We start from the raw sequence: 25,165 nt of genomic DNA on the forward strand, positions 1-25,165 counted from the left end.
TTTTGAGAACACTGATGGGGTTCATCCCATGATTCGGAGTTCAGCTCCCTGGCTGCATGGGGCACTCTAAGCATTACCAGAGGGGGGGACCGCTGTGGGCACACTGACAGGGGGGGCTGGGGGTAGAGAGGGAGCGGGGTGGGAAGTTAGGAATGGCACGGTTGCGGAACTACTTTCTCCTGTATTGTCGCTAATTGCCTAGTTCTCCTACATGGGATTACTGTATGTAACGCTGATCTCATGATGCTATAGTTGGGAAAAAACTAATAAAAATTGTTTATAAAAAAAAAAAACATTAGTCTTCCAACAGGGTTGGATTAAGCTGCAACGTGGGTGCTGGTGGCCTCTCTCCTGTTGGGGCACATGGGACTATCACCAGATTATGATCGGAGATGATTCTCCCCAGATATTTGTGTTACGTTCTGGGATATTCTATGGGAGCATACAAATCAGTCTATTCTAGTGTGGAGTTTGTGTACTGCAGAGTAATAGGAGTATGTGCAGTCCATGTTGTGTTGCGTACCCCATATATCGGTCAGTCCCTAGTTCCCAAGTCATTTTCGCAGTCCTAACGCTAGCTTCCTCATTACTGTCCCTTTCAGAGGGAGAAAGGATCTATCTATGTGTATGTCGAGAACGCAACTGAAATCTCCCCCCAGCAGGAACGTATCGGGTGAGAAGCCTGCCAAGTGCGTGGACAGTGAGTGGAGGAAACTCAGTTGCTCTTGATTGGGGGCGTAGATAATACCCATGGTAATTTCCTTGCCATGCAATCTGCCCTCTACTAGAGCATCTCTTCCCTCTTTATCTATGACTGCATGTATCAATTCAAATGGCTTTCCCGCTTTTATCCAGATTAGTGTGCCTTTGGTGTATACTGAATGAGACGTGGTGCAAAGCTGGCCTCTACATCTACGTCTCAGCCTATTTTTGCCCTGACCGGAATGTTTCCTGGAGCATGGAAATCTGGACTCCCCTGCCTTTAATGTATCTGTGGATATTGTTCCTCTTAAATTGGGACCCCATTCCCTTAATGTTCCAGGAAATAAATGTCACCCCTGTAGCGGAGTTAAGTGCGTTCGCCATGCTCATGTATTTGCACGCCGCCCTCACCTGTCTTCCCCCTTCCATCTCTTGGGTTGTGTTCATGCCTTCTACGTGAGGCAAGGTGTGGGAAAGGATAGTAAGGGAAGAGAAAAAGGGGGGGGTAAAGGAATGCAAATAAAACCCCAACAACTCCCGAGCCCCAGAGCAGCACAGCCAAACAACATGAAACAACCATGTAATACGAGAATATCTCCTCTGGTCAGTCTGTATGTACTTCACCCGAAGGGGCGTGCCAAGATGTGTCTTCTAACTCTCCCATCTCGCTATGGCAACCCGATATATAGTGTATACGTTTGATTGTCCCAGCTAATGGATAACCTCGCCTATGAGAGGAGGCAGTCTCAGTCCTTTGCTGTAACCTCAAATACTAAGTTTTCATTTAGTTCTGGGGTAGCTTAATTCCTCTCATCCCCTCTCCCTCCCACCCATCATCCAGTAAGGTTTATTCAAGGCATACTAAACAGAGTAAAGGATAAAAAATTATATTTTCTGCAGTCTGAGGTGCCACTACAGGCAATCCAGTGTCTCTTCCCCAGAGGATATCGAATCTGATCTTGATTTCCGCTCCTATGAGGAATCTCCGTCTTTAAGCTGTGTTGGGTCGCTCCTATCTCGGTGACCGCTTGCAGTGCCGCCACTCGTTCCACTTCAGTCTGTGATGGTGAGGGACAGCTTCCCACGTTGTTATGCAGTTTTCTACAAAAGCGACCTTTTTTTCCTCTGCATTGGGGTAGAGCTTTCGGGTGTGTCCTTTGTGGGGGCCACCCTTGTTCAGTATTCCTCTAGCCACGACTAGGCCAGGTCTGGGGTATCACAAAAATGTGTGGATTCATGATGACTCTGAGCTTTAAGGGGTATATTAGAGAGTACTGTATATCCTGATCTTGGAGCGCTCGTTTAACCTCGGTGTATGAGCCTCTCCTTGCTTGTACTGTTGCCATATAATCTGGGTATATGGGGACTTTTTTGTTGGCTTCTGCGAATGCGCCTTTTGAGCAGGCTTGCTGCAATATGATGTTGCGATCTCTATAATGTAGCAACCTAGCTACTACTGGTCTGGGCGGTCTGCAGGGAACTCTATGCGCTCTTTCCAATCGGCAGGAAGGAGTTAGGGATCCTGTGTCCACTTCAGTCCGCAGCCAATTCTCTAGGTAGTCTAACATGTGTCCCGCTTCAATACCCTCCACAAGGTGTATCTCCTCGATCTTGGGTTCCACGCATTTGACACGATCTGCCAGTTTATGGTGTTCTGTGCTTAATAATCCTAGTCCCACAGACACCGCTCCTATGTCTTGCTGTAGTGCATTTCTGGTTTCCGTTTTCGCTTTCAGAATCTTGTCCAATTGCTGTCTTATCAGACCTGCTGGGGAAACATTACATTTCGAGTTTACATTTGCGTCTTGGACCTGCTCTTGTGACACAAGTGGGGCTCCCTCCAGCTTGGTTCTGGGCTTCCCAATTGCAGCCGTGGTCCAGTGTCTTGCACCCTCCTCGCCTTATCCAGTGTTTTTGGTAAGCGTAGCTGGTTCGGTTGCACCCCCACATCTTTTGGGCAAGTTAAGGTTTTTCGCATTGTACACCGGCAGCGGTCCTTCAATACTACTGTATATTTTGTGGTGTTTATAAAGGCCCCCGGCCTGGTTCTCATGAGCTCTTGATCATCTCTCAGCGTGTAACGAGGGACCCGGGACACCATCCCTTCAACACCAGGTCCCAGGGGGGGGTCTCACCTTAATCATGACATGCTACTCAACACTCTTCTGAGCATGCACTGACCTGGACTCTTGCGGGCATCTGTCTTGATGTGGATTGATTATGTTTGGGGCTTCCAGCAGCTGTTCCAGCTTCCAAGGGGTCTTTATTGTAGGGAGGGCCCTACTCCGGTGTATTAGCCGCAAGGTGTGGATGCCGCTAAGTCCCCTCTCCTCTACTCGTTCATTTAGATATGCAATGTTTGTTTGGGTTTCTATCCCGTTTTGCTGCTTATGACAGGCCTCCTGGGCATGCCTCCTGCAGAATCCATGTTTGGGGGCCCGGCCCCAGCAGTCTGTACTAGCGTCAGTGCCTTCCGGTGGGCCCCAGTGCACAGGGCTCTGTGTTCCAGGACTCCGGCAGGTTTGCAGAGGTGCTTACAGTGTCCCCGGTGTCAGAGTTCTCGCCTTAAAGTGCGCCCTCGACCGAATCAGAGTCTTCGAGCGCCATCTTGCTTTGGGACCCCCTTCGTCGCTTGCAGCACTTTGGAGATCTGGGCAATGGCAGCTTGTCTGTTTTGGAATCCAGGGCCAAGTGGTTGGAATGGTCACGTGGGGAAAGGAAGATGGCGGTTCATAACCGCCGGTGAGAGTCTGCAACCTCGGCTGCTCCCGCTCCTGTTCCCGTTTTTGAGGACGCTACATAGGAGCATTTGATTGTACTTTGGGAGTGATTCTCTGGAGAGAATAGATGCGAATTACAGCCTATCGCCCTTTAAAACTCTTTCGGGCAGCGTGGAGGGTCCTGAGCACGGCACACCGAGACTCATTCAGCGGCTGCCCTGCGACATATATACAGAGATTACAAAGTTCAAATTGTCCGGGGGTTATTATGGCGCCACCACGGGGGGGGGGGAATTCAGCGAGTACCTGCCACCATGCCCACCCCGGCTTTGCTTGAAAATAAAGGAAATAAACTTAGAGACGAATACTGAGACTAATGAGACGATTGGACACCGTGTTGCCACAGATGGGAAAACCGGTGCTTAAACTTTTTCAGACTGGAAAAGCGGCGGGCATTATTAAGACGTGTGCTGCTCCTCCTCTGGAACAGAACATGGGGGCAGCTTTGATGGAAGCTGTTAAGACGGAAAGAGACAATGTTATAGTCTCTCTTGCAGACCGGAGTGATGGATCGGAGAATGCCGCGCTGATACAAGGTAACACCCCTATCGTTCAAACAGGCTGTGGATTAAAAGGAGCGAGTTGCTTGACTGAGAGAGACATTGATCTATGTAGTCACTCTGCAGAATTGGATATAACTGTTGCCCAATTGGAAATAACTATGGTTCCTAGCGCTAGCAGGGTAATTTGCGGTAGTCCAGGAGTTCCCGCAAGAGGACAAAGTAATGAACACTCTAGCATAAAGACGATGTATGTTAGTCAAACAGCTGATGACAGTGGCACTGGTAATAGAGCTAATGGGACTAATGGAGCGTTGGAGGGCAGCAATAATCAAAGCAGGGAGGATCCTATGCACACAGTAAATGGGGAAGATTACTATATAGAAATACCGGTATAGATTCGAGCTCCTAATCAATACATTGAGTCAATAGAATATGATGCTGTTAGTAAGGTTTCATGAATTAGTTCCCCTCTTTTATCTGCTCCTGCTACAATAAATACTACAACAAATGCAATCGATATATCGTGGGTCCCGCAAGCAGTCCTGCAAACAATCCTGCATGCAACGCAAATAATATCAGAACAGAATGTGCGCCGAAACACAAACCGATGGATACGAGTAGCTGGCTTAATAAGGGGGCAAAACCAAAAAAGAAACAGAAGGCTAAAGAGAAGTTCATAACCCACTCTAATACACTAAACCTATCAGAAACTGCTGGACGTACCATTAAAAAGCTAGCCCTCTTCGAAAGTGGGTCACTGCTAAAGGGGGTGTCAAAACTATAATATCTAGGCTATCTGGCTCATCATCTAGCAGCGATTTGCAAACATCTGTCCTTATAAGCCCTGGTGCTGCTGACGAAGGCTGTGTAACACCTGGTGATTCCAATCCGGGCGGTAGTAAGGAAGGTATAGGGGCAGCATTTTCCTCTGTGGATTCAGATACTTATACAGAGGATGGAGAGCATAGCAAAGCTATTGTTAAGGAGCCTTCGCTATCCAGCATACTCCAAACGCTTTGCGAACAAAGAACTGAGATGCAAAGTCATTTTAATCAAGCTAGAGCAGACAGTGGCTTGATACAGCAGGGCTTGTCAGAGGTTTCAGCTAAAGTAGTTGGACTGACAAGAAATAGAGTTACAGCAACGCTTGTCGAATACAGAAGATGTTGCCGCAGCAAAGACAACTGAAATACACGAAGGGCCACTTCTAATCCTTTAAAATAGGGTTTAAGATTTAGAAAATAGACAACGTAGGAACAATCTACGAATATTTGGCATCCCGGAAGAAACAGAGGGTACTGATCCTTGGGCCTACATAGTCCAATTATTTCAGAAATCATTCCCAGATCTCTCTGATTGGGATTCTCAGATCCAATGGGCCCACAGACTCCCTTTGTTTCTAAATCAAAATGCGCGAGCCAGTAGACAACATCCAAGACCCATGATTGTCTATTTCGGAAATTATTTGCTTAGACAAGCAGTCTTCTTTCTTCTATGACTTATTCATACTCATTCTCGGTGAGGTCAGATCTCTGCAAAGAGACAATGGAGCGTCGATGGGCCTTACGTCAACTGATCGATCCTATGAAGGCAGCTGGCGCACAAGCATTCCTTCAGGAACTACGACTGCGAGGTTATACGTCAGGGACACACCTGGAGCTTTAGTACAACTGCTGAGGCCCAGCATATTCTTAATTCTTAGAAAACTTTGGTGAAGACTGCTTCTTAAAATCTGAACAGATACTCAGATGGATTTTGTATATGGGATCCCATGGTCTGACTTTGAAAAGAAAGGGGAATAGGCGATCTATATAAACAGATAAAGATATAGGTTTAATACCACCTATGACAGTTCTTATGACTATATGATGACGTATTCTTGTACGGGGGTCTTTCACTTGTTTTCTCTCATTTCCTCTTTTTCTTGTGTGTAGGACTTGGGTTATGATGGGGTGACACTGTGCGTATAGCATCCGGGGGATGCATAAACTCTAGTGCAGGGGTCTCCAACCTTTTCTGAATTGAGAGCTACTTCAGCTCAAGGAAAGTCCTGTTAAGCTACTAGCAAATTTTCATCACTGTAAAATATAGACAGCACATGTAAACATTACACTATGACCACCCTAAGCAGGATTATCATAGTGCCACCCAAATATTCCAGGTGATAGTACCAGAAGAAATGCTAGGGAAACATTTATCAATATTAAATGCCCCCACCTGACTGAAAAAGTAACATTCAAATCTTCACACTGTGGCACAAGGACATAACCACAGCAATAGGTCTCCTCAATTCAGCTTGACTTATCTTTCAAGTATCAACTTTAAATGTGTTTTGGAATTGCAACCTTTTGTCTTCATCAGCATATCAATTTCTGAAAATACACTGATTTTTCTATCACCACTTTCCATTTTGGGCAAACAAACTAAGTTTTCCTGAAGAAACCCCTTGTTTGAAAAAAATGCCTTTAATACACGTTTTCATTTTTAGGAAATACATAGTACTCAAACATCAGCTAGTCATTTTAAATGGGTACTCATCTGTACAAATGCCTCACATGGACAGACTTCTTTAAATGCTCAAGTATTACAGTCATTATCCATGGCACCATAGCATGGAGGACAACTGTATTGTCAAGAATTCCTGTCATACAAGGGAAACAAAAATATCCGACCCTAATAACACTAACTGTCTCCCGGTCGATAACAGACATGGCAACACTTGATGATGTGCTGGCTGCTTTAGCGGCCATGCAAGTTGAAGTGGCTGCCTCTAGGCAAGAAACAGCCGATGTAAAAGCCAGACTGGATGCTATCCAATTGGACCCGCTCACGCCCAGCACCTCCCTCACGAACCAGACCCCTGCGGTAGTAGTGGAAATGCCGGTAGCCATCCCCTTGGCAACACCAGAGAGGTACAGTGGGGATCCTAACACAGTGCAGGTATTCCTCACACAAGTGGCGCTACATCTATCGTGCAAACCAAGGGCGTTCCCCACGAGTCAGGCTCGTGTGGCTTTCCTTATATCCTATTTGGCTGGAAACGCGGCACAATGGGCCGTACCTCTGGTGAGCAGGGACGACCCCCTCTTATGTGATTGGGGTGCTTTTCGCGAGGAATTCCTGAAGGTATTCGACAGGAGAGCTGTTACATAACTCAAGGGAAAACACGCCCTTATGTAAACAGGAGAGCTGTTACATAACTCAAGGGAAAACACGCCCTTATGTAAACAGGAGAGCTGTTACATAACTCAAGGAAAACACGCCCTATAAAGGGAGGAACCGGGAGGTACAAGGCTGTCGGATATTGTGTTTACACCGACGTACCTGCTTCGTGAAGAGCAGTGTTCCGGAGTGGTGCTCCAGTAAGGCAAGAACGGAGGTAGGTCGAGTCGTTACTCCCTGGGCCGTGTCTTGCCCCATCGTCACCTGTGAAGGACCCGGAAGCTCTACCGGTCAACCATTGAGCTTCGCTTTTTGACTCGGCTGAGTCCAAGCGCAGTGGCGCTTTTGCTGGTTGGAGTCGTAACTCCCAGCCCGACCAGAGACACAGGGACTGCCAGCTGTAACGCACACCAGGAGGTGTTTACCGCGTTACAGACTCGGAAGTCCACAGGATCGATCGAGCGGCTGCTCTCGGTTCAGTCTTCTTGCTTGTGATTGGGGTATTGGTGACGCATCACCAGGAGGTGACTCCGCGTCCCGGTGCAGTCTGAGGAAGAGGTTGAGCGGCTGCTCCCTTCAGGTAGAGACCCCGGCTGGGTGTTTCCCTGACTCCTCGATTCTCCCCAACACTCTTCGTGCCCCTCACAGCCTACCGATTGGCATTGTCGGCCATTTCATTTCTGCCCTCTGTTGGCATACGCCGGGATCGGCGTATATGCAGAGGACGGTTAGGACCATCCGTGCTGTGGGCTGGTAACGTACTTAGCCTGGAGGATTCCAGTGACTATAACTTTTGTTTGTTCTTTGTATTTTATTTGCCTTCATTAAAAGAACTAACCCTTCACAAGTGGTTGCGTCCTCATTGTCGTGTCTGTTAAACGATCCTGAGACGTTCAGGGCGTTACATGTATAATGCCAATAATGCCCACCAGTATAAATTGTGCCAAGTCTGGATACCATAAAGACCAGGATGGCCACTATTTTAGTCATGGTCATTATTATGCAAGGGGCAGCCACAATTATATCAGGGACACCTAAATATAGTGCAGTCATGCTCTTAATATGTCACTGATGGCTGACAGTATACCATAACTAGACAACGCATACCCAATATAGTAAAGGATGGCCATAATTACGACATTGGCACTTTTATGCCATGAACTGACAATTGTGCCACAGACAAAACCCATATGATGGGGGCTAGCATACCCATTCGGTAATCCTTGATACCAGGTGTAGTTTACAGGAAGCAACAGTGTTTATAATGGACGCATACATAGATGAATGCAGATGAGGCTCTTCATTTTCTCTGCTCAAGATCATAGCTTTCCTCAGCCCTTGGCTGCTCATGCACCCAACTGAAACATTTTCACTCTGACTCCTGCAGTCCCACACTTTAGTGGGTCAGCACGGATTACTGCTCAGGCTACCACTGCCACTCTTCATTTATGGCCCACTGTTCACACACATGGTGAAATTGATAAAGCAGGGGACTACCACATGGCTAATCACCTTGTGACTTAGTCCGAGACTGGATAAAGGTGACCATGTGGCAGATTCAATAGGCCGACACAGTGTGTGTTTGATTGTTATTAAGAGTCTCTGCCGTAGGCGGGTTGGCTAAAGATCTTCAGATGAAAAGTGCTGCCTTTTTTAATATGCTTAGAGTCTCTGCAAAGACTCTCTGAATGAGATACTGGGATTGACTTCACCTCTGAGAGCTACTTTGAGGGTACTGGCGAGCTACCAGTAGCTCCCGAGCTACTCGTTGGAGACCCCTGCTCTAGTGGCGGTTAGGTCCATTGACAGCCTGGTTGGGGTAATCCCTTCTCTAGGAAACAGGGTGGGGTGGTTTTGGGTTGTTTGGGTGGAGGGGGTCAAATTAAAAATATCAAAAGGAGTAAACAGAAGATTCATTTTTTATATGAGCTATGCCAACTTTAGCCGTATGTGCGGACTAGGATTTTATAATAAAGGAAATTGCAGAGAAATGGTTTGCGGCTAGTGGCCCCTGGGTCTCTATACGACTTCAAAATAAAAAAAATGGGTATTGAATATGCTACTTACCAGTATGCATCTGTTCTTGGCATGTAGGGCTGCTGACATTCATATCTGTGCATAGATCGCCGCCTAGTGTTGGGTCCGGATGTTTGCACGTTGTTGTCCTGGAAGAGTCTTCGAAGTATCCTGGGATAGGTGACTCCTCCCCTGGACTACAGTGCGCATGGGCATCCTCTCCATCCTCAGATTGTTTTTCGCCATTGTGGCAGTGATGGAGTAGATACAGAAAGTGATGACCATGCTTACAGTAATTCTGAGAGCTGCAGCTGCTACAGGCGCCGGGGAGGAGGGAGGGCGATATGAATGTCAGCAGCCCTACATGCCAAGAACAGATGCATACTGGTAAGTAGCATATTCAGTTCGAGGCATGTGGGCTGCTGAATTCATATCTGTGCATAGAATACATAGCAGTGCCCTCTATTAGCGGCGGCTACCCGTGCCAGCTGCAGCGGTCTGAAAAAGTGTCTTGAGAACAGCCTGTCCTACAGCTGCCTGCTGTTTTGACTGCACATCTACACAATAGTGTTTTGTAAATGTGTGTGTAGTGGACCATGTGGCTGCTCTGCATATATCATGCAGGGGAATATTTCCTAGGAAGGCCATGGAAGCCCCCAACTTACGTGTTGAGTGGGCTCGTGGTGGAATAGTTAATGTGCGTTTTGCCTTTTGATAACAGATTTGAATACACTTAACTATCCATCTGGCTATCCCTGCTTTGGAGATGGCGTTACCTTTGTGGTGTGGGGCAAAGGCAACGAACAGTTGTTTTGTCTTCCTGAAGGGTTTAGTCCTGTCGATGTAGTACATGAGGGCCCTCCGTACATCTAGTGTATGTAGTGCCCTTTCTGCAACAGTTTGTGGGTTTTGGAAGAAAACGGGCAGTTCAATGGTCTGATTCATGTGGAACTGCGATATTACCTTGGGCATGAATTTGGGGTTGGTACGTAGTACGACCCTATTGGCGTGAACCTGAATAAACGGCTCTTGAACGGTTAGTGCCTGGAGTTCACTAACTCTTCTTAGGGAAGTGATCGCTACCAGGAAGGCCACTTTCCAGGTAAGGAATTGAATCTCGCATGAGTGTAGAGGTTCAAAGGGTGGACCCATCAGGCGTGTGAGGACCAAGTTGAGGTTCCACATTGGAGCCGGTGGGTGACTAGGTGGAATGACTCGTTTGAGCCCTTCCAAGAATGCTTTGATGGCAGGCACTCTGAATAGAGAGAGGTGCTGCCTGGTTTGCAGATAGGCTGATATTGCGGTCAAATGGACACGTATAGAGGTGTACGCCAGATTGCATCGGTATAGGTGTAAGAGGTAACAGATGATGTTGTGGATGGATGCGTCCAGCGGGTTGATGTCATTATTATCGCAATAGATGACGAACCTTTTCCATTTGGCTGCATAGCAAGCTCTGGTAGTGGGTCTCCTGGCCTCCTTGATGATGTCCATACAGTCAGGTGGCAGGTTGAGATAGCCAAACTCTAGGACTTCAGGAGCCAGATCGCCAGGTTCAGCTGTTGCGGATCTGGGTGCTGAACCTCTCCATGGTTCTGCGTCAAATGCGCGGGTTTGATCCGCAGCCTTTGATGCGGCACCACGGAAAGTTCGAGGAAGGTGGTGTACCACGGCTGGCGTGCCCACGTGGGAGCAACTAGGACGAGTGTCAGGGAGTGTTGTCGGAGTTTGCGAGCCACCAGCGGTATCAACGGCGCTGGGGGAAAAGCGTACGCAAATCTGCCGGACCAGTTCATCCATATCGCATTGCCCTGCGACTGCGGATGTGGGAATCTGGCGGCGAAGCTTTGGCATTTTGCGTTTTCGCTTGTCGCGAATAGGTCTATCTCTGGATGACCCCACTGCTGGAAGTACGGTTGGAGTACTGATGGGTGTAACTCCCACTCGTGCATCTGGTGGCTGTGTCTGCTGAGCAGATCCGCCATCTGGTTGTCCTTGCCAGGGAGGTGTTCCGCCATGAGGAACATGTTCCTTTGAATGGCCCACTTCCACATGCTCTGAGCCAGATGAGACAACTGTGGAGAGTGTGTTCCTCCCTGTTTCTGTATGTAGTACATTGCGGTCATGTTGTCCGTCCGGATCAACACGACCTTGTTGCATAGATGTACTTTGAATGCCTTCATGGCTAGGAAGATTGCCATCAGTTCCAGAAGGTTGATGTGCATCTTCTTTTGTTGTGTTGTCCATAGTCCCTGCACTGTGTAGTGGAGTACATGAGCTCCCCATCCCTGGAGAGACGCGTCCGCTGTCAGTACTATCTGTGGGACAGGCTCTTGGAACGGTCGGCCCTTGCAAAGGTTTTGTGGATTCCACCAATGCAGAGAGTTGTATGCCCGACCGCTCACCAACACTAGGTCTTTCAACTGTCCTTGAGCCTGATTCCACTGACGTGCTAGGCACTCCTGAAGTGGGCGCATATGTAACCTCGCGTGCGGGACTATGAAGATGCAGGAGGCCATCATGCCTATCAACTGCATAAACACTCGCGCTGGAAGCGAGTGATTGGGTTTGAACTTGGAGATCAGCAGTTGTATGCTGTTGATCCTCACTAAATTTGGCTGAGCTGTGGCCGCCAGAGTGTCTATAGTCGCACCTAGGTACTGTTGTACGTGTGCGGGCTGGAGATGGGACTTTGGGTAATTTAGTGAGAATCCCAGACTGTGAAGAAGGTGAATGGTGCGGGACATGTGGCTCGCACATTGCTGGGCTGACTTCGCTTGAACGAGCCAGTCGTCTAGGTAGGGGTAGACGTGTATATGCTGTCTCCGTAAATGTGCTGCCACCGTAGCTAGGCACTTCGTGAAAACCCTGGGCGCTGTTGTCACGCCGAAGGGAAGGACTTTGAACTGATAGTGCTGCCCCTGAACAGTGAACCTGAGGTATTTTTTGTGTGAGGGGTGGATGGGTATGTGAAAGTACGCATCCTTGAGGTCCAGTGAGGCTAGGAAGTCTCCCTGCTTGAGAAGCGGAAGGACTTGCTGTAGAGTGAGCATGTGAAAGTGCTCTGAAAGAATGTACTGGTTCAGGGGTCTCAGGTCTAATATAGGCCTGAGCGACCCGTCCTTTTTTGGAATTAAGAAGTAGAGGGAGTAAACCCCCGTACCCTGCTCGTGGATGGGTACGACCTCGATAGCGCCTTTTAGAAGCATACTTTCTACCTCTTGCTGTAAGAGCGTTAAGTGCTCTGAGGACATAGGACGGTTTCTTGGTGGTATTGTGGGTGGAGTGGAGGTTAACTCCAGACAGTAACCGTGTTTTATAATATCTTTGACCCACCTGTCCGTGGTGATGGAGTTCCACGTGGACAGGAACCTTTGTAGTCTTCCCCCGACAGGTGTTATGTGGTCGGGAGGAAGGGAGAGGGCGTCACTGCTTGTTCTTGGGGGAGGACCTGGTGTTGCCGTAGCCACGTCCTCTGCCCTTTGTACTGGAGCCACGATATCCACCTCGGGTGTTTTTATCGTAGGTGGTCTGTGTATTGCCTTTGTTATACGTTTGTTGTGACCCCTGTCCTCTACCTGCTCCCTTGTTTCCGGGGCGACGAAAGGAGCCGCTCCGAAAGGACTGAGTTTGGAGAGCGCCCATGGACTTTGCAGTGTCCGTGTCCTTTTTTATCTTTTCGAGGGTGGTGTCAACCTCTGGGCCGAATAAATAGTCGGGGTTGACGGGCTGGTTCAGTATGTTGTTTTGTACCTCAGGCTTGAATCCTGAGATTCGTAGCCAGGCATGGCGTCGCAGCATGACGCTTGTGTTTATGGCCCTGGCAGCCGTGTCTGCAGCATCTAGCGCACATTTGATGGAAGCATTTGTGAGTAGCTGTCCCTCTCTGATAAGAATTTCCGCACCTTCTTTGAAGTGGTCAGGGAGATGTTGGAGGAGGTGCTCCAATGTGTCATAGTGCGCTCTATCGTAGCGAGCGAGGAGCGCTTGAGTGTTGGCTATGCGCCATATGTTGGCAGCCTGGGCGGCAACTCGTTTGCCGGAGGTCTCTAGCACCTTGGACTCTTTGTCCGGGGGAGGAGCGTCACCTGTCGTTTGCGAGTGTGCCCTCTTGCGCGCATTCGCTACGACGATGGAGTCGAGTGGTAATTGTCCTTTGATGTAAGTAGGATCCCCAGGTGCTGATCTGTATTTTTTATCAATCCTGGGGTTTATCACTCGTGCCCTGGTGGGTTCCTTGAAAATGTCCTTAGCCGGCTTGAGGACCCCCTTCAGCATTGGCAAAGTTTTCACATGTCTTTCTGAGGATGCAAAGGTGTCCATTAGAAAGTCATCCTCGATGGTATCCGAGTGAAGCTGTACCCCATGGTTATTTGCCGCACGTTCAATAAGTGCGTTGAACGCCGCAGTATCCTCCGTGGGAGATGTTTTCGCCCCATAGAGTTGTGGGTCCTGTGTATCGAGAGGTGCACTGGGGTCTGCAGGGTCGCCCCAAGTTTGATCAGGGTCCTGCTGGTCATCAGGGTCTGTGTCTACATGGTAGGGTGCTTGGTCCTCCATGTAGTCCTCCAATGCATCCGTGTCGGAGCGTGCGGGGGAGAACCGGTGTGGATCCTGGTAGGAGGAATGGAACGGTTCATAAAGGAGAGGTTCTGATTCCACAGGCAGCTTCCTTTTTAGTGGGATCCTGAAAGGGTCCAATGGCGGTTCCGAAGTTATTCTTCGGTCGTGGAGAATCATCCTGCCAGTGTCGGCGTCGATGACACATGACGGCGACGTCTCGTCCGGTGGAACCGGAGTCTGGGTAACCCGTGTCCTGAGTTGGAACATCTTCGGGATTGTTGACGGAGGCAAGCCGAAGGTAATGTTGGTTGGCCCCGTTGAGGGTGCTGGAGCTCCTATCGGGCCGGAACCCGACGGGTCCTTGAGGGCCGCCGTGGTTTTGTTGCTTTGTGTCGCACCAGGCCGCACTTGGGGCGCCTTTGAGGCTTTGGCACCGGGCAGGTTCGTAGAGCCGGGCGTGGATTTTTTCGGCGCCGGCGGGTCTTCGAGTCGAGGTGTGGAGATCACCACCGACGTCCTCGGTACGTGAGGCTTCGGCGTCGTCGAGGGAGCGACGCGTGGCGAAGCAGGCGGTATTGCCCTCGGTGTCGTTGGCGTCGGTAGCCGAGTAGGTTTCTCGGTGCCGATGGCCTTTTTCCCTTTGCCGACTCAGATGTCGCCCGATTCCAGTTCGGCACCGAAGTCCCTCTTGGTGCGGTCGGTGCCGACGCGTTGCGCTGGCGTCGAAGGCGTTGAAGGCCTCGATCCGACCAAGGCCACTTTCAGTTTCGGTTTCGTTTGAACCGGAGCAGCTTTCGGTTTCGGTTTTGTGGTAGGGAAACCAGCTGGCTTATGCGGCAATGGCTGCCGCTGAACGTCCGAGGCCGGGCCCGAGGGCGGGGCCGGAGAACTACGGGATGGGTCTCGGGTAAGGCCCGAAGGCGATCCCTCGACCGGAGCCAAAGGCCGTGGCGCTGGTGTTTCTTCGGTTTGAACAGGTAGGCCTTGTTCATCATTGGAGCTACTCTCCTCGGCCCCTAAGGCCTCCTCGTCGTCTCCTACCTCGGTGTCGTCTTCACCTCTGTGGAAGAGTGACTCGTCGCCCCCGTCCGATCCGGGGTCGTGTTCGGAAACGGGACTGGAGGGTATGGCTTCTAAGTCTTCGACGTCGGCCTCGTCGAAGATGTCTGCCGGGGCCGGTGCCGCGTGCCGCGCCTCGAGTCTCGCCGCTCTTCGGTTCCTTAGAGTCTTCTTGGAACGGAACCCGGCACAGGCCATGCATGTCGATTCGTCGTGGTCCGGTGAAAGGCATTTGTTGCACACCGGATGGACGTCGATGTGTGGGTACTTCGCATTGCATACCGGACACCTTTTGAATGGCGTCCTGGATTCCATCGTCGAAGTCGTCGATGGACAGGTAAATGCGAAAGAAGTCGGTGCTGAAAAGTTAGTAAACTATCGAAACCCGATCGATAAACAGTACCGACGCGAACTAAAGGCCTTTTGGCCTCGACCAAATATTTTCCTAACTTGAGCTAAGATAGCACATCCGAACCCAATGGCGGAAAAAAACAATCTGAGGATGGAGAGGATGCCCATGCGCACTGTAGTCCAGGGGAGGAGTCACCTATCCCAGGATACTTCGAAGACTCTTCCAGGACAACAACGTGCAAACATCCGGACCCAACACTAGGCGGCGATCTATGCACAGATATGAATTCAGCAGCCCACATGCCTCGAACACTAAAGTACTTATGCTGGAACGTGCCAGATTAAACTCTAACCAAATGTCAGATGGTACGAGCAGAACTTCAAAGCTATAAACCTCATGTTGCAGCCCTGGTGGAAACACATTTAGCAGACAAAGACAGACACCTATTAAAACAATTGGATTATAAAATAATTGCATGTACCCCCCCGACGGTCTCTATCGGGGGGGGGTGGCTATTTTAATAACAAACGGCTTGATCATACTTTGCTCAGAGCCTCGCATGATAATGGTGGCAGGTGGAGAATTATACAGCTACTTATAGAAGATCATAAATTTGTACTATGTGCTCTCTACGGTCCAAATCTGGACGAGCCATGTATCTTTTATACTTTATCCCTAGGTCTAGACTCAACTTACTCAGGTGCTTCGGTTAGAATGAGGAAAGTTTGGGCCGCTATTACAGAAATGGCTTGATTGCATAATTTGAAAGACGTTTGGCGGTCACTACATCCTCTTCAACCTGGGTATACCTACTATAGCGCACCACATCAGCAATATTCACAGATTGATATGTTTTTTGCTAACAATGCTATTCTTAATATAGCTAAGTGTGAAGTGTATCCTAAGATAGTTTCAGACCATAATCCCTTATTGTTGGAACTTGTGCTTAGCTCACCTTCTAAATTAACACGCCAGTTCTCGTTCCCTCGTTATTTGCTGATGGACATAGAGTTTCAAGTTTTTATGAAAAATAGTATTAGCCATTTTCTTCTAGATAATGAAGGTTCTGCTTCTCTTTTTTTTTATCTGGGATTCACTTAAAGCCTACATAAGAGGAGCTACTCAGCAATATATTTTTAGATTAAATCGTATAAAAAATGTGGCAAGTAAGGTTATTGAGAAGACATTCGACAATTAGAAATAGAACATGCGAATGAAATTAGAAACGGCATTACTCAGCAGATGGCAACCCCACTATATTCACAAACATATCTACTTTTAGTTGAGAAACGTGCTGCATTAGGACGGTCCTTAAAAGATAAGACAGCGGCTAGTTACAATAAAAATCTATCTCTTCAATATGAGTATGGCGATCAAGTAGGTAAAGTCCTCGCACATCAACTCTCGAATAAAAGAGCGGAGCGAGAAATAAAGGGCATAAGAGGTGTTGGGAGAATACTACATACTCAGCCTGAAGAGATAGTAGAACAATTTTTTGCTTTTCATCAGTAATTATATAGCAACCCTAATGCGTTTGATAAAGGTAAATTCATCGACTATATAGATAAGTAAATTCCGTGAAAGTATTCATAGACTTGAAACAGAACAGGAACACTCTTCTCTCAACCTAGATATTACGGCGGATGAAATATCGGACTCGATTGATGCTCTTCCTCCTGGAAAAGCAGCTGGTGAGGATACAATACCGGCAGAATTCCATAAGATATTTAAGGTTAGTTTAATTCCTATTATGTCAAGGATCGTGAATCATATCAGTGTGAGTGGGGTGGTACCTAACTCCTGGGACATGACAAATATGGTCTTCTTTTTAAAAAAAGAACAAGCCGAAAGAAGAGTGTGGGTCATATCGCACCGATATCGCTAATAAATGTTGATGCAAAAAATTTTGCAAAGATATTGGCAACGCGCCTTTTATGATACAACTAGTCTCAGATCAGCAACATGGATTTATACCCAGCAGGTATACAACTGCACATGTGAATACTGCCTTAGTTGCATTAAATGCTGCTTCTAAATTAAATCTGGACATGGGAATGGTCATGCTTGACGCGGAAAAAGCATTCGACCGTGTAACATGGGATTGTCTCTGGGCCATACATAAGGTTCATAATATACATGGCCATTTCTATGATTGGATTAAAGCATTATACAAGTGCCCAAGAGCAAAGTTAGTCTACCTTAACTACCAGTCAGCATCCTTTAGGATACTAAGGGGCACCAGGACAAGGGGGTCCTTTATCACCTTTACTCTTCGCTATATATAATATATATATATATATATATATATATATATATATATATATATATATATATATATATAGAGCCATTTATTATATCACTGCTTGCTAACTTATCCATCCCACCTTTACTAATAGGCTCTGAAGTACTGAAAATCACGGCTTATGCCGATGATATAGCTGTTTTTTCTACAGATCCAGTCAGAGCTAAAGAGGCTATTCAAACTGAAGCTAGTACATATGGGAATTTTTCCAGATACAAATTGAATGTCAATAAGACACAGACCATTTTTAATTTTCAAGCCGATAGTGAAGTATTTGGGGCATGCACATCAGCAATTTATCTAGGTGTACGGATTACTGCAGATTTGGGACAGATTATAAAGATGAATTATGTTTTTTTACTTAAAATCGATGATTTCTAAGATGAGGGATTGGCATAAACTGCCTATTAGTATTATAGGACGCTGCAATATTATAAAAATGATTGTTCTGCCAAAGTTTCTTTATTTATTCAGGGCAATACCTTTGCGAGTCTCGAATTATTTTTTCAAAAAACTTGAGGGAGCTATTAGCAGTTTCGTATGGAGCTATAAACAAGCAAGACGTGCAATAAGATACCTAAAACTTCTATATAGGTATGGAGGATTTCAGTTACCTGATTTTAAACTATATTTTTGGGCTGCATTCGTTGGTCGTTTAGGGGATCTTTTATCTCCTAGTAGACAGCACTGCTGTTATAGTCTTGCCATTGGTAGTGAAAGTATTATGTTTTTATATAGGATTAATGATCCAAACTATTTCAAAAGAGTACGGTTCAAGACTCTTAAGGATATAGTGTATATATGGTGTGAGATCAGCGCTAAATGCTCTTTGCATGCCGTTATGGTACAACCCTATACTCCCGGCTATTTTTCATGATACACAAGCTAAATCTTGGGACAGATACGGCATTAGTCAACTACGCCATTTATATATTGACACTGGGTTTCGTACATTTTCAGATATACAGATGAAATCCGGTATCCCTAGAAATATGTTTTACAAATACCTTCAGCTTAGAGACTGTCTATGGGGAGATAGAGATATAAGACAACCGATGGGATCAGACTTATTGACTTATCTACACTCGGAGGCAAAACTGACTACAAGCAAGACATATCAATTATTCTCTCAATTTTGGGAGAATGATAGTTCAAAGTTAGCATCAAAGTGGAGTGTGTTATTGGGACAAGATATTAGCTCTGAAGACATTGAACAGGCTTTAGAGACTTTAGATGCTGCAGTATATTCTGTTAATCTAAAGCTACAACAGTTTAAAACAGTATGCATGCTCTATTATACTCCGGAACGAATAGCTAGATGGATAGATCCTAACGGTATAAATATGAATGATAAATGCAAATGTACAAAATGTGGATTGGTTGCGGCAGATAGTCTGCATATAACATAACATAACACGTGTATTTGTAAAGCGCACGTTCACCACTACGGGTATCTTGGCGCTGAATAACAGATGTTTATTGTTACCCAACTCAATGGTACTCAATTTATCGACCTCAGATGGATGAAAGGCTGAGTGGACCCGCTGGGATTTGAACCTGTGACCATGGGGTTGAACACAGGCCCCTGTAGCAGACGCATTAGTCCACTGAGCCACCAGACCCGGCTTGGGTTTATGCCCTTCGAGCCTGTCTGGCGGTCTAAGGCACTCAGCAGCGTCTCCACTTCATTCCACAGGCAGCTTGGTCTTCGACGTAGTTCCACCAGGCGCCTAGCGGCAGAGGCCATTCTCGGCTGCCTCGTGCTCTCCGTGCCTTTACCGGGACAATTTCGGTCTTTACGACACCAGCTCGGTGTTGGAGGATCACTATGAGGTTCCACTCTCCCTCTGCCTGTTGTTGCAGATGAAGGGTGCCGGGATTCTGGATAACTGTCGGGCTCGTGCCGGAGCTCTGTTACAGAGCATCTGGTACAGTCGCCATCTTGGCCACTCCCCAAGGTTCTACCTGCTAATGCAGTTGGTCTGGGTTTACTATAAAAATGAAAATAATTTTTTTTTAAAACAATGGTAGTCTCTGGAGGAGGATCTGAACACAGGAAAAACACTTCTGTGTCTGGTGGCTCCTATTTCTTCTGTCAATGAGGTAAAGCCGATCTTGCTGAGGCTGGTATTGGCCATTGCCCAAGTTGTCTCCAATAGACCTGGGAGCAGACGTTGAACTGATCTTAAAGAAAAGCCTCGATGAAGAGCTTGGAATATAACTGACATACTGGGTGGTGTCATGACTCTTAAAGTTGAGCTTTGTAGCTCCTCAAAGTAGAACCTCGTTGAGAGCCACCCCTTAATGAAAATCCGACGAGAGGCATACATGTGTGGTGATTTGTAAAGTGCAGGTACACCACAAAATGCGCTGGCATTAGAAAAGCACAGCAAGAAGTATAACTCAAACTGGTCAAAGGACTAGCTAGGTCTGCGTGGGTGCCCGTCTCTGATGTCATAGGGGAACACTAAAAGGTGGTGACGGGCTAAGCAACGAAACTGAGCAGGAAATTAAGATTTTGTGGCTAAGAAACTGAGGTTGTTCTGTGCTTAGTTAGTAAGCCAGAGAAAGCGCCTTCACCATAGTTGTATGAGCTACTAGGAAACAGTGAAGGATGAAAAGCAGACCGACACCTTCTGCATCTGAATAAATGAGCAGTAAGTTCCAAGTAAGGGGATTACCATCACCAAAATGAGAGAACTCAGCAGCAGATCGAGGTCTGCTAGGTGGAGTAAGGAAGGTAACAGTTTTTCCGGGGAACAGGATGTTGGAAGAAGCAAACACACTATTCTAGGGGCCAAAGGATAGATCCGCATCCAGAATGAACCAGCTCTTATGGTACACAGCACTAGATATTGCTCATCGAACTAGGCTGTCTTGGGGATGTTCAAATATCAGATTTTCTAGAGTTCATTAATAACCCATAAACAAACTAAGCTGGTTATTACAGTGAACAGAACTGTCATTTGAACTATTTCATGAAAAAAAGATCTGCAATTTATAATTCAACACAAAGCTCTTGATTTATTTATTCCTTCTAATTGTGGATATTTAAAAAAACACATCTTGCAAGGACTTGATTCTTTCATGGTACTATGTAGCTCTGAACACTTAAAAATACTCAGTTATTTTCTGCTGAAGGTATAAACACTAATTTCTCACACACAAACTAATGACACGCCCTCTTAAATTTACCAAAGGGGAAAAGTGTGGCACGATTCCAGACTCTAAACTTCCGTCATTGTTGGAAGGGATAGTCCAGAACTATCTTGGAGAGCAGAACAACAACCCCTCGTAGGGAACCGTCCTGAGATCCACATATCCTAACTATTGTGCATTACTATGACACGGCACACACTAACAGTGCTTACAGTAGGTATACTGCATCCTTCCTTGCAGCAAAAGCATTGGGAGGAAGTTGTGCAGTATTCAGCCTCACGTAGAGCTTTGCGTTGGCATGGACACGCCACAAGGCTGTATGCGATACTGGCATGGTCACGCCGCGAGGCTGTGTGTGATGCAGACTTGAGAGTTCTTGTCATCGACAGTTGAGAAGTCAGTTATAGGAACGGTCGAGAGATTAGCACTTCATTCTTGTCAGTTGGGTGATGTCCATCACTTATAATTTACAATAAACTTCAACTGGAAGATTCTCCGGTCGTCTATGAAGTGGTCATTACGCACTGGTGTATTCTCTGGATGACAAAGATGGTGGAATTAAGGCCAAAAAGGACAACTCAAGGACCCAACAACCTCAATTTTTACACTTTGATCCAATGTCGTGAGTTAAAATATGCATTCAAAACAAAGCAGTAGTCATGGCGACTAAAACGTGCTTTTCCCCAACATCACATCCTCTACTTTCTTAAATTTCTTATGTTCTACGGCCATTTCCCAATATCTCAGATACAACCACATCAGCTTGCCGTTCTTTCGCATGTTCGTGTTTGTCAGGTCGGCACAATATCTGTCGTTTTGAAAGATGTCGGTGAGGCCAGCCTTTAGCTGGATCTCTGCAGCCACCGGATCTGCTGCTGCTCGCTGCAGCAGCTTCCGCTCAATGTCGAAACGCTTTTTTCTGGGCAGCAGTAAACTGCAGTAGATATTCTGGCGTTCAATTAATGCATCCCTAACTTCTCCGAGTAACTCTGTGGCTCTTCTCTGCCACTCCTCTTCTTTTGCCAGACACCCCTTGTACAAGGCGCCTGCAGCACCAGACACCAGTGCAGCCTGTTTCTCCTGCTGGAGCTGTGTGTGGGTCTTCTCCAAGACTTTTCTTTCTTCAACAAGTTTTCGACTTTGGGAAATCAGTGCTTCGCGGTAACTCAGCGTCTTGTTTTGTTCTTTTTCCAGCTCTATTTCAAGCTCTGCAACTTTACGGCGGTTTTCTATGATAATGTGGCGATATTTTAACTCAAGATCCACTTGCACGGATCTCATTTCTCTGGAGAGTTCAGCTTTTGCCTTTTCTATTTCTTTCTGGGACTCCCGGGACCAGATCCAGCCTGCAACAAATAAAAAAACAGGAAACGAACTTTCAGCAAATGACTGGTTAAACACAAATCTTACAATCTTCCTACTTTGTGAACAAACAAAAAGAATTGTCGGATTAATTACAAGATTTGTGCACGCTACCCCAATAAAAAGTGAGTAAAACATATTCTGATGTGCTAGGATGCAAACCACACATTTAACAGTTAACATTTGAATCAACGATTTTCACTTGGACAAAACTTTGTTTTTATTTCTCAAAGGAATCATTCAACTTTTACTTGCATTTCAGATTTGAAGCAAGACTTTTTGATGATGTTTTTAGTTTTCATCAACATCAGGTGCTGTTGTAGTGCCATCATTATAATGCCAGCTGGGATATGAAACAAACGAATCCCATGATGTGAAACTTGATATTTTTCTGACTGCCCGCGAGCGCTTTGAGCTGCAGAGACCAGGTCAATCCCAAAGACTGGCATCCGCGGCTCAGGTGGTTTAGTCCTGGCACACTCTCTATGTGAGGTTATCGATAAATGAATCCACTTGGATCCATCAGGGTTCATGCCACCCTGCTCCACAAGACCATCCGAAGGTGCCTACAGAGAGCCTGAAGCTGGAGTCACCTTAAAAGCCTTTGACTCAGGGATACGTGTGGTGAAGGGGAATATGCCAAATTCAATGGGTGGTTTACATGATCTCTGTTATGATGGACATGTGTCTTTGTTGTATCAATAATGCGCTCATGTGATCGTACCTCCTGGTTCGTACTAGGGTGAAATAAAAAAAAATGTGATGTAAAAAAGCATTTGCCTCGCTGGAATGGCTTCTCCTCCGTGTGACCCTGAAAAAAAATGGGATTCAGCCCAAGTTTTGTATCTTCGACATCAGTATTATATACAGAAAGGGGCCATCTCAAAGAATTCTCTTTTAGATGAAGGACAAGGTGGGGCTGCCCTCTCTATCTCCTGTTTGCACTGGTGCTCAAACCATTGGCGATATAGGTGCAGGGGGATGCACTACGCTGAGGATGCTGCATCAGTGCACACCAACAAAACCCTACTTCACCAGGCTGACCTTGAATATTGGATCCGAGGAATCCTGGCAATAATTAATGGTTTAGGTGAGAGTTCAGGTCTGCGAATCAACTGGTCAGTCGCATTCCCCCTTGCAGCGTGGACCCCAACAGAAGGCTAGATATGCCCTCTGAGTTTCACACAAAAAGAGTTAAAATATCTGTGGTATGTATAACTATTTATGTTTTCAAAGAAAACTTGAAGTTTGGTCAATTTCTAAGCAACCGTAGAACAGCAGTCAGAAGCTTCCAATATCACGGTTGTGAAGGGCGGCATTTTCCAGGGTGCTTGCTTTACCAAGGTTTTTATATGTACTGAAGATCCCGCCTTTGAGATCCGGTGGCTTATTTCACTAAGGGGATCGTCCAATTAGAGCCTAACTCAGGCATAGGGGTCCCCAAAAAACAGCAGATGCAGCGCAATGTGCAGGGCTATGTAGAGTAAGTATTGCTCTTCCTTGTATATATAAATATTACTGGGATGCCCAAATGGTAATTTTTAATAATGGCCATTCTGTGTCCAAACTGAACTGGCGCTGAGAGCAAACAGACATGCCCTGGGGCTGAGTGGATACACTGGGACGCTACAGGATTACTGTCATCCCATGAAAGATGGGCTCAAATGACACAATGGACATCCCAGCGTGGGACTCAAATATTTTGTGAGATTTGTGGGACCTATTGAGTTTCAAGAATTGGTGCCAATTTGGTATATCTCCGAACTAAGGGATATGTGGGGCCCGGCAAGGCATCAAAACCTTTGGGAACATGGTGAGCATACAGGTTAGAGTTCTGGCGCTTTCATACTACAACACGACACCTCGTTAATACACAGAAGGCTGGTTAATAACTTTATTGGAACTTTAGACAGGTTCACAGAAAAATGCCATGAAGATTTAAGGGTACTTTAAGAGGAAGACTAGAAGAAAGTCTAGCCGTGAAAGGGCAGGCTTTAAACCAATACAATTGATAATACTACACTAAGTCTCTTATAATCCATCACGGATATGGAAAATACGAAGGCCAGAAGCTAGATCGTGAGGGCTACGTACATCCATTCATATGCGCTGGGACTGTCCTAAGATCCAACATACACCCCTTGTGTGTTGATCATTCGGGGAAATCTGACAATAAGCAAACACACACAATTACTCTTTAATTTCACATTGATGCTAGCACAAGTGGACATCGCTAGACTGTTGGGTAGCCAACGGGCACCCACACTGGGTCACTCTGTGCTTGCTTCTAGGATCTGGAACAGGATCCCTATCGAAATCAGTCCTGTACCAATTCTCCTACAATTCAGAAAAAGCTGATGAAACACCTTTTCAAGGAGCACTACCCCTGATTCATAAGTCTTCCCTTCAACTGCCACCAATAACTGTTTCTTACAGGGAGCCATGACACCTATTCGAAGCTCCTGAGCTAGGTTTACGATCTTAAAATATCAACACATACACAACACACTGCAGGAAAATACTGTTGAAAGACCAGAAAGGCACTGTGGCATACCCAACTGAGGGGTGTTCAGCTTGGGCTTCGGACAGATGCCTCTCCATTGTACATGTTCAACAGTTTTGCCTGGAGATCACCTGAAAGGTGTACAACTTTACACACAGCTGCACAAAACTATCCTGAAGCAGACAGATCTTGTGATAGGTTCAACCATGTGCAGACCAATCTCCAGTGTCTGCTACAAACGCATCACATCACATTTGCCATATGCAAGTCTTATTGCAAGATTCAAGATAATTCTTAGCAATTCCAACTGCTGAGCAGAAGTGCAAACTGCATTGGTGGCTAGGAGACCCAGTGTATCGTAAATAAGATTCTTTATTGTTCCAGAGTACAACTTCTTGACCCTCTGTCCGCAGTCGGTAAACAAAGGCAGTCCAATGTGATCCCGTACAGTAACCAAACCCTGCGGAGTGGACTAACCACTTGGTGACCTGGACTCACTAAAAACAGTGATGCGGAGTGCAGGATCTGCTTCACATGTTTACCCCCACTTTTTGCTGGTGTTTCACTGTTTTTCAACTTTTGTCTGGCTGGGACCCTGCTAATCAGGGCCCCATCCTAGCTGCCTCCTCTCTAAAATGATTCCATGTACTTTAGGTACATTACAGATTGGATCCAAGGTGCTCTTGTAAGCCCCTAGTATAT

General features: G+C 46.5%; 1 protein-coding gene across 2 annotated transcripts in view; it reads right to left on the reverse strand.

Annotated features, from left to right (window-relative positions):
* Window positions 1-20,443: 20,443 nt before the first annotated feature.
* The window catches only part of LOC146829735 (coiled-coil domain-containing protein 127-like), a 76,721-nt gene continuing 71,999 nt past the window's right edge, over window positions 20,444-25,165 (reverse strand). For both annotated transcript variants that reach the window (XM_085608458.1, XM_085608459.1), the window contains exon 3: window positions 20,444-21,944. In XM_085608458.1, the coding sequence (XP_085464584.1) occupies window positions 21,265-21,944 (680 nt within the window). In that variant the 3' untranslated portion in view covers window positions 20,444-21,264. The remainder of the gene's footprint in view (window positions 21,945-25,165) is intronic.

This window comes from Triturus cristatus, chromosome 5_2 (assembly GCF_964204655.1).
Source record: "Triturus cristatus chromosome 5_2, aTriCri1.1, whole genome shotgun sequence".
In the NCBI taxonomy this organism is placed as follows: domain Eukaryota; kingdom Metazoa; phylum Chordata; class Amphibia; order Caudata; family Salamandridae; genus Triturus; species Triturus cristatus.